Genomic DNA, 9325 nt, shown 5'->3' with positions numbered 1-9325 from the left:
AGGCGTCTTCCCTGTCCCGGCGTTGCCCAGGCACCCCTATTTCTACAGGCGGCCAGGAAAGCAGTGCTCGGTGCACCAGGTGGGGGGATTTTCACCGATCTGGTGTGTGTTTGCCTACCTCGTGTGTTTATGCCTCACCCATCACCTAGGTACCCGAGTACCTCACCTCCAGGAACATCTAATCCCTTCTGAGCCAGTGGATCCAGGCAGTGCGGCCGGCCTTTGGGATCTGCCATCCCCCGGCCCGTCTGCCTGCGCCAGGCAGGGTCTGCCCGTGCCCCCTGGCATCAGTCGTCTCCTGCCCCCAAAGCCAGACCTGGGGCTCCCGGGGAGCAGGCGCGGGTCTGGGCTGTGCTCAGTGATCTGGTGAGACACGTTCAGATCCAGGGCACAAAAAACCCTCTTGCTTCATGCCACGTTCGTGGGCAGGATCAGTGCTGAATCCAGTCCCTTGTCCCACCGAGCCTGCTAAGCTACGGGTAACTGCTTCAGGGCTGTTTGCATCTCCCGCCTGCAAATCCTTATCCTAACCCAAAAGTCTCATGATTTGGGGGCGTGCAGCACAAGACACCGCAGTCTGCCAAAACTGAGGCCAGGATGCGCCTCCCCGGCAAGGCGCGGGAGATGGGGCTGTGCAGTGCAGAGCTCCTCCAAAAAGCCTCCCCCATCGCTTGCTGCCAGCTGGACCAGCTCCAGGTCTCCGTGGTTGGTGCGTCCCATTGCCGCAGTCTCTGCCGTCTTCCCGGTTAGGTCAGTCACTTTGGGGGAAGCCTTCAGATGTTGGCAGCTCTTTGAGATTGGCACATACGGTGAGCACAAGGCAGGGGAGGCAGTGCCCGGGCAGTGGGGAGGGATCCCAAGGGAAAAATCAATTTTCCTGCAAAATGCCGGTAAGAAAATGGATTTCTGCATGTCCGGAGCTCACAGGGTTTTGCGGTGCAGAGGATCTGCAGGAGGAGTCCCCAAGGCACAGGTCGGAGTTAGAAGGCAGCTTTCCCGAGTCACCTGAGCTTTCCTTCTGCCCCGACAGTAGGTTTGATTTATTAATGGCCTCACCGAGACGCCGAGCTTCATGAAAGGAGCGGGAGCGGCAGTTCGCATGGCCTGTGTTGCAGCCAAGGTTGTTTTAAAGTCGGCAACGATGGGGCTGGATCCGTCTGCGTGCACCCGCGGGGGCTGCTCCTTGCTCCCCGAGCCAGGGCCGGGCAGCGTTTGGTGTGCAGTCTGGTGCGAGGGGTTTGGTCAGGCTCCGTGGGGGTGGCTCTGTGGTACGGACACGGGAGCTGGTGATGCTCATCCCAGGTGGGGCGAGAAGCACCACCAACACCCAGGTCAGGTTGGGAGAGCCAAGAGAAGTCTCTGACATCATCCAGCCTTCCCTCCACGTGCTGGGAAAGAGCTCCAGAGGGTAGTGGGTGCTCGAACCCTCTGAACTGTGTTTCGTCACCATTGCTAGGAGTTTCGGGGTCCCTGGCTCTGCCTGGCGGCGGTGACCACCTCGTGCCGAGGAGCACGGCAGCAAGGCTCCACCGCCGGCTGCTTGAACTCACAGACCGCCCGGCGTGGCCACGGTGGATGCGCTGGGGTGGAGGGATGGCTTGGAACGGGCTTCTCCTCCTGGGTGGGACCGGGGCTTGGCCCGCCTCGGCCTTGGTGGTGTAACAGGGCATGGCGTTGCAGGGAGGAGGGAAAGGTCCCTCAAGTTCAGGGGGAGCCGCAGGTGTCCCTGGGGGACATGCTTGGCCGCAGGCACCCCTCAGGGACGCGGCTTGGCCGCAGCACTCAGCCTCTGACTCATTTCCTTCTGCTCACTGCAGGGAGCATCACTGCCGGGAAGCCGGTGTCCCAGGACAGAAAGATCACCCCCACATCGAGAGAGCTCACCAACTCCAAGTCTCCGCATGCCCCCGTGGCCGACCACCACCACCCCATCTCCCCGTACGAGCACCTGCTCCGTGGCGTGAGCGGGGTCGACCTGTACCGAGGACACATCCCGCTGGCTTTCGACCCTGCCGCCATCCCGAGGGGAATCCAACTGGAAGCAGGTACCTTCGGCGGGGGCACGGTCTGTTTGGGATTGATTTTTTCCTTCTTATGCTCCAAAAGCCTGAGGTCTCTGGGGAAGGCCACTTCATGTCTGCATCCTTTTCTCTCCCAGCTGCTGCTTACTACCTGCCGAGGCATCTGGCTCCAAGCCCCACGTACCCCCACCTCTACCCCCCGTACCTCATCCGGGGCTACCCGGACACAGCCGCCATGGAGAACCGACAGACCATCATCAACGACTACATCACGTCCCAGCAGATGCACCACAACGCCGCAGCCACGGCCATGGCACAGCGGGCGGACATGCTGCGCGGCTTGTCACCCCGGGAGCCCTCGCTCACCCTCAACTATGCAGCAGGTCCTCCTGGCACCGCATCCTCCGGGGTTTTGGGGGCATTTTGGGAGGAAGAGGCTGGGTTAGGGCAGCACCGCCAGCTCTAGCCCTGGGGCCAAGGGCCAAGCCAGCAGCACGGTGTTACCCAGCAGTGTAGGAACTCGGCCAGTCAGCATGGAGGACAGTGAGGGGGCATTTGATGCTCTTTTTGCCGTCTTTAGTTATTTGAGGCTCCTTCTGTGCAGCTCTGGTTTTGGGTCATGGGAGTGCTTCCCAGCCTGGCCCTGCTGGCCTTTGGAGATTAAAATACACTCCCAGAAGGATATCTGGCTTTCTGCAAAAAGTGGAGCTTGCTGGGAAGTGCGCAGGGCGCGGGGCGGTGCTCCTGCCCCTCCGCAGGCAGAGCAGCGTTGGTGTCCGGCTGATGCTGCCTGCAGTCCCCTCACTTGGCCAGGATAGATCTCAGCATTTTTCCTCCCCGTTATTTCCAGCAGCAGGACACACTGTATTTGCCCGCAGAAGGGTCCCCTCCCCTGACAGCCAGCGCCCGGGGGCCATGCACGTGCTGGCACCTCTTGCGCTGTGCCAGAGCAGCGGGACGGGTTGACCCTCCCCAGCATCGCTCCCCGCTCCAGCGCGGCCAAGCTGCACCGGCTCGGTGTCATCCTGACAGTCCTCTCATTTCTCTCTCCAGGCATCATCGACCTGTCCCAAGTGCCACACCTGCCCGTCCTCGTGCCTCCCACCCCCGGCACCTCCGCCACCACCATGGACCGCATCACCTACATCCCCGGCCCCCCCCAGACCTTCGGCAGCCGGCACAGCAGCTCCCCGCTCTCCCCAGGTAACGCTGCAGGTTGCTTTTCCCACGGGAGAGTAATTGGGCAGGACGCCCTTAACCAATTCAGGGCCATGAGCTCAGCATGCCGCGGCAGATGGGGGGACCCCAAATTCATTCTCACTCAGGGACCAGCCCGTTGGCTCCCTCAGACGCGCTCCCCCCTTCCTCTTCCCTCAGACCGGCTGCTCTCATCCTGCTTGTTGGGGGCTTCCTTGCTTTTCCCCCTTCTTCTCCAAAGCGGCAAACAGCTTTTTGGAAGCTCATACCCTGGAGATGACACCGGGACATTTATTGCATGATTTGCCCAGGTTTTGTCATACCGGTTGCCCCTGTCTGTCCTGCTCCAGGTGACCTTGGATGGAGCCGTTCCTTATCTGCTCTGCAGACACAGCAATGTGAAGAGCAGGCGGTGTTCCCCGGGGGGAATCGCTCTGTCTGCAGCCCTTTCACTGCCTTTTTTTATTGGGTTTCAGGAGGCCCCACGCACATGACCAAACAGTCGGGATCGTCGGTGTCCGAGCGGGAACGGGAGCGGGAACGGGAGAGGGAGCGTGAAAAATCCATCCTAGCGTCCACCACGGTGGAGCATGCACCCATCTGGAGACCAGGTAGGCTGGGGAGGAGCCCAGCACCTAGCCTGGGGCCCATGCTGGGTGGAGGTAGGGTTGGGACTATAAAACAAAGAGCTAAAGAAGCCCTTCTTTGTATTTTCCCCCAGGTACAGAGCAGTCCAGCAGCCGTTCGTCCTCACACTCTCACAGCCACCAGCACTCTCCTGTCTCTCCCCGCACCCACGAGACCATCCAGCAGCGCCCCAGCGTGCTCCACAACACAAGCATGAAGATCATCTCCTCGGAGACCCCCACCCCTTCCGTCCTGCGGTATGTCTCCCCGCCACAGTTCCTGCAGCTTACCTGGACTCCTGCACCAGGGCAGCCATGGTGGTTAATTAATGAGCATTGCATGGGGCACCTCTGAGATGGAGCGAGGGTTGGTTTTGCCTTCAGTCTCAGCAGGAGCAGGATTGGGGTTTACAGGGAAGTTGTGATGGGGAGAGGTGGATTTTGGTGTCCAGTTCGTTTGCTTTTCCTCGTGGTTTTTACTGCTACCAGGAGAGAAAACAGGAGCATCCCAGGGCTGTCTGTGCTCAAATCGCATAGGCAAGAGGGTATCACTCCTCTTGCTGAAGGTTGCCTGGTGGTGGAGTTATGAAGGTCTCTAGGACCTGTCCCATGGTTTTTTTTTCTTCCAGTTGATGTGTCCAGGCCACAGCCAATACCCCGTGGCCAGTTACTGTAGTGGAGGCTCTATCTGAGCCCTCCTCACCTGCTCCAGTACAGGCCAACCCTAGGCTCAGGAGACCTTGGCCAGGCAGGGCTGAACGCCAGGGCTCTGGTAACAGCACTCCCCTTTCTCCACGTGCTTCTCTCATCTTCGCCTTGTCTTCGTTGGCCTTCCAGATCCTCCTCCACCACTACCACGTCACCGATCCGCTCCGCCGCCTTCCCCTCAGCCTCCACCCTGCGCTCCTCCATCAGCGCGGCAGACGGCTACGCGGCCCTGATGGACCCGGCCGTCCTGCAGAAAGAGGCCTCGAGGGCACGGGAAGCCAAGGCAGAACGACCCCAGACTGACAACAACGTCTTCACCTCAAAGCTGCCCAGTGGGGCCAACCTCGAACAGTCACCTTCACCCATTAAAGCCATGGAGTCGAGACCTTTACCCGCCTCCGGACCTGGTTCTTCTCATCACTATAGCAGAGGACAGGGGAAAAGCCAGCAGCACCATCACCCTCTGGACCAGCAGCACGCAGCCTCGGGCCCCGAGCAGCACAGTAGAGAAAAGAGTCAAAGTAAACCCTTTTCAATGCAGGAACAGGAGCTCCGAGCACTCGGTAAGACCACCACGACAGCAGCCAACTTCATAGATGTGATTATCATGCGCCAAATGTCGTGCGATAAGGGGCAGCGAGAAAGAGGCTCACTAAGTAATGACTCCGCTAGCGATGGTAAGAAGTTGGAGGGGAGAGGCGAGAGAGCTGTGGACTGAAACCCATTTTATTTCGTTATTTCTTATTTTTAGTTGCACGTTTTGGCTGTTGGCTTCATCAGCTCCCCCAGTGTGCTTGTCCCTCTGCTTCCCGGTTGTTGTGTTCCTCCAGACTTTTTTATTTGTGTGTGTTTTAGGGATCTTCCCTTCTCCCAGCCTCGTTTTATTTTTTCCTGTTGCCAAGTCCTGTTTTGCAAATGTTGTTCAGTTCCTGGTATTGCTTTTTACAGACAATAGCAATTTGCTAATTCTGATTTCCCCATCGTTAGAAATTCCCAGGCAGTCTGTAAGGAACAGTTGTGGGTAATAAATCAAACGAGCGAAGCAGAGAACTGGGAGTATGAGCGGGACAGGGCTGCTGGCCATCAGACACGCAACCTCACCGCTCACAGTTGTGCCGTTGAGCGTGCAGGATCTCAGAGGGCTTTGCGGGCTGCTGCATGACGCAGCTTAGATGGGGTCCCCACGCTTGGGGTGACCTTGCTCAGGGTCCTGGTGCTGGGTGCTGCAGCAACGCGGGCAGGGCTGTCTAGGGATGACTCAGCCCAGCCGTGCTCGGCAGCCCCTTCCAGAGCAGACCACAGGAACCACCTACCAGCAATCTTGTGTAGGACATAAAAGCGGTGGGATAAGTCTCTCCAGAAGCAAGTGCAGGGAGGGGGCTGGATTCAAGGTCTAGATCGTTCTTGATGGGACCAATCTTCATCCAGAGCGTTCATCCAGGCTCCCACCAGCATACAGAAGCATTAGGCAGCCAGCGGGGATTTGATGAGACCCCTTCTTCAAGTTGAAGCATCTGCCTTGGCCATCGGCACTGGGGGTTGCTACCCAGCTCCCCTTCCTGCAACCCGAGGGAGAAAAGGACACGGCAGCGTGGCCAGGGGAGGAGAACTGCTCTTGCCGGCACATCCCGACCCACCCATCCCACCACTTGGTCATGTCTGGTCCCGGCCCCTTCTAGCAGTGTGCTCCAGGGCCAAGGATGTGCCTCTGGCCGCAGTGCGCTGCCTGGCTGAGCTTTTCCTCCACCTTTTTCGCTGGCACCAGTGTTTTTTCCAGCTGAGTGTTGTGCTGCAGAGGAGAGGGGCAGCTTTTCTATGGCCATGAGCTTACAGAAAGGACCTGGTGTTCCCCAGGACTTAGCTGTTGGTTAGGGATCTTTCCAGAGCAGGACACGTCATCTTGGGTGGATCTGAAGCGTGGTCCCTTCGGTGCTGGCATGCATGAGGTGTTGGGGGATCCTGCGTCCCTGTCCCCGGCGCAGGGAGGTTCTCCATGGGGGTCCTTCGCTGCCCGTGCCCCGGGTACGTGCAAGGTCAGTGTGTCTGTGCCGGGGCAGCAGGGACCCTCCAGCCGTGGGTCGCCTGCCAGATTTGCCTGCAGTGGGCGGTTTCTAGGAATTGAGCATTAGGAGGGTAAAGGTCTGTGGAGGCAAAAGTCATGAGCGTTACCAAACGCGCTTAGCTGGCCTCCCTCCAGGACTCCTCTGTCCTCCGCCCCTGGTCTGTGGAAGGATAACCCGTCCATGCCTCGGTTTCCTCTCTCTGTTGAAGGATAATGGTGGTTCCTCATTCCAGCTCTGCTTGCTTTGATGAAGCTTAAAAGGCAGAGAATGGTCAAGAAACCTTTTTGCCCCTGCGGTGTGTGAGTCTGCTGTCTCTGGAGCAGGATCTGGAGTCTGCAGGGCCTCACGCCCCATTTTCAAGTCCCTGCTCTTGGCCATGCTGGGCGTGGGGCTTTTTTTTGTAAAGCACTTGAGACCTCCCGTGCCACCACCTCCACTCGTGCAGAGCGTTGCTTTCCCTCCTGGCATAGCGGGGTTTTTAGTTTTCTGTTTCACTAGGTGGGAGGAAGAGGGGGAACAAGTTGTGAACCCGCAGGGGTTGAATTTGGTTCCTGACTCTCGTGCTGTCACCGTGAGCTGCTGAGTGTCCAGCTCTGCAGGAATGAGACATCGCCTCTTTACTGCAGCCATCAACTCAACCGGACATCAGAGGTGGCTCCGGGGGTTTCTGCAATATGACCTGCCAAGTCATCCCTCTTTTTTCCCCCCTTTGCTGAACGTGTGACTCTACCCGCAAGCGATGATTGCCGCAGCTCTGGGGAAAAGCCAAGCGAGCTCCTGGTTTTAACTGCCTTCTCCTGTTTCCCCAGGCTTTCATGGAGGCTACAGCCCTGAGCGGATGGAAGCAGTGAGTCCCGTGAGCTCGCCCAGCCTGTCCCATGAGAAAGGGGCCAAGCTGCTACAGGATGCGGAGAAGGGGCACGGGGAGCATGACCTGAGGCAGAAACAGCAAGGTGAGGGCAGGGACTGGCAGTGCCAGCCGGCGCAAGAGAGCCCGAGCTGGCATGGGGGGGCTTCATCACCCAGCTCTTCTTCGCCGTGCCCCAGTGCTGTGCTGGGATGGCGTTCGAGGAAGGGGACACAGCTGATATCTCCCGCCTGCTCTCTTCTTTGTGCCTCCCCCAGGCTCGCTGAAGGCCTCGGCTCCCGAAGCAGCCCACCTGCAGCACCTCCGGCAGCCCGACGGCCCCCAACCCCAGTGCCAGCCCCTGCAGTCCAGCCAGAGCATCAAGGGCATGAACCAACGGGTGGTCACGCTGGCCCAGCACATCAGCGTAATTAAGCTCGTTCTCGCCTTCCCGCTGGGGCTCCGGGGAGGAGGGAAGAGCTGATACGACACATATCTGATGGGGAAGGGCTGGGAGTGATGCTAGAGACCTCGGCACCCCTGGTTGGGGGTTGGGGGAGCAGGGTGCATGAAGCATGTTCAGCTCGGTGTTTGCGTCCCCAACAAGCCCATCACGAGAGCTGCTGCAGGCAGGAGGCAGACATTACATCCCCGCAGGGACAAACCAGCCTAATTCCCTCCTGCTTACCCTGTCTTAGTTGAGCCTGGCAAAGCAAGAGGTAGAAACCAACTCTATTTCTGACTCGGGGGTTTTTTCTTCTAGGAGGTCATCACGCAGGACTACACACGCCATCACCCACAGCAGCTCAACTCCCACATCCAGACCCCGGTGTACTCCTTCCCTGGGACCGCGTGCCCTGTGCTGGACCTGCGCCGCACCCCCAGCGAGGCGTATCTGCAGCAGCAGGAGCATGCGGCGGCCTCCAGGATCTCCCCGCAGAATGAAGGCGGCAAAAGGTGAGCTCAGAGAGTCCAACCAAAGCTGGTGCAGATGGGTTTCTGCCCACCCGCTGTGCCAGTCTGAGCTCAGACAGACCAGGGCTACCCAGGTGAGTGCCCTTGGCTACCTGGTACCCCGGTAAGGCGCTGCATAGGGCAGGCTGGCATTTGGTGTTACTGAATTTATGTTCCCAGCTCAGGGCTCAGATGGATGGACTTGGTTACACGGCCCAGAGTATAAAATTGCCATCTGATCTGGGCATGTTTCCCCTGTGGTGGTGCCTCTCTTGCCATTCCTGTTGTTCTAGAGATGCTCTCCTGACCCGCTTAGAGTCCGTGCATGATCTCCTTCCCAATCTGACCGGTGTCACAGAATCGTTTGGGTGGGAAGGGACCTCTCCAGATCATCCAGCCCAACGCCCTGCTCAAGCAGGTCAGCTGGAGCAGGTTGTCCGGGGCCATGGCCAGTTGGGTTTTCAGTATCTCCATTGATGGTTCCAACACCTCTCTGGGCAACCTGTACCAGCGTTTGAGCACCCTCACAGTAAAAAAGTGTTTTCTTGTGTTGGAATGGAATTTCATGTGTTTTGGTTTGTGCCCGTTGCCTCTTGTCCTGTCACTGGCCTTGGTCCCTGGCAGATCCCGGTGCAGTGACCTTTCAGACCACAGATGGTTCCAAAAAACCCAAAGCAACATGTTTTCCATTGGTTCAAAGTTAATTTTATCTTCATCACTGTCAGTGAATCAGAAGCTTGTTAGACACGTGTGCCGTGTCAACTGCAACTATCCATTTCAGGCACCACCTGTATTTCTTTTAAAGTCACTTTCAAATCCTTGTGCTGGTACCAGCACCAGGCAGGTCTGATGGCTGTGGTACGGAATTAAAAAATGGGAAGTGTGAGAATGGCGTCTGTCCTCCCTCCC

At 58.3% G+C, this 9325-nt stretch overlaps 1 protein-coding gene across 1 annotated transcript in view; it reads left to right on the top strand.

The window, feature by feature from the left end:
* The window catches only part of NCOR2 (nuclear receptor corepressor 2), a gene marked incomplete at both ends in the record, with an annotated part of 39980 nt that overhangs the window by 24834 nt on the left and 5821 nt on the right, over positions 1 to 9325 (top strand). Inside the window, 9 exons of the mRNA XM_009584592.1 lie at positions 1818 to 2045; positions 2159 to 2413; positions 3075 to 3224; positions 3695 to 3829; positions 3940 to 4102; positions 4682 to 5229; positions 7425 to 7568; positions 7741 to 7889; positions 8226 to 8419. Of these exons, the coding sequence (XP_009582887.1) occupies positions 1818 to 2045; positions 2159 to 2413; positions 3075 to 3224; positions 3695 to 3829; positions 3940 to 4102; positions 4682 to 5229; positions 7425 to 7568; positions 7741 to 7889; positions 8226 to 8419 (1966 nt within the window). The remainder of the gene's footprint in view (positions 1 to 1817; positions 2046 to 2158; positions 2414 to 3074; positions 3225 to 3694; positions 3830 to 3939; positions 4103 to 4681; positions 5230 to 7424; positions 7569 to 7740; positions 7890 to 8225; positions 8420 to 9325) is intronic.

Source organism: Fulmarus glacialis, unplaced genomic scaffold (genome assembly GCF_000690835.1).
Source record: "Fulmarus glacialis isolate BGI_N327 unplaced genomic scaffold, ASM69083v1 scaffold13459, whole genome shotgun sequence".
NCBI lineage: Eukaryota > Metazoa > Chordata > Aves > Procellariiformes > Procellariidae > Fulmarus > Fulmarus glacialis.
Note: the sequence above shows the minus strand (reverse complement) of the source record. Positions and strands in the feature narration are given on the sequence as shown.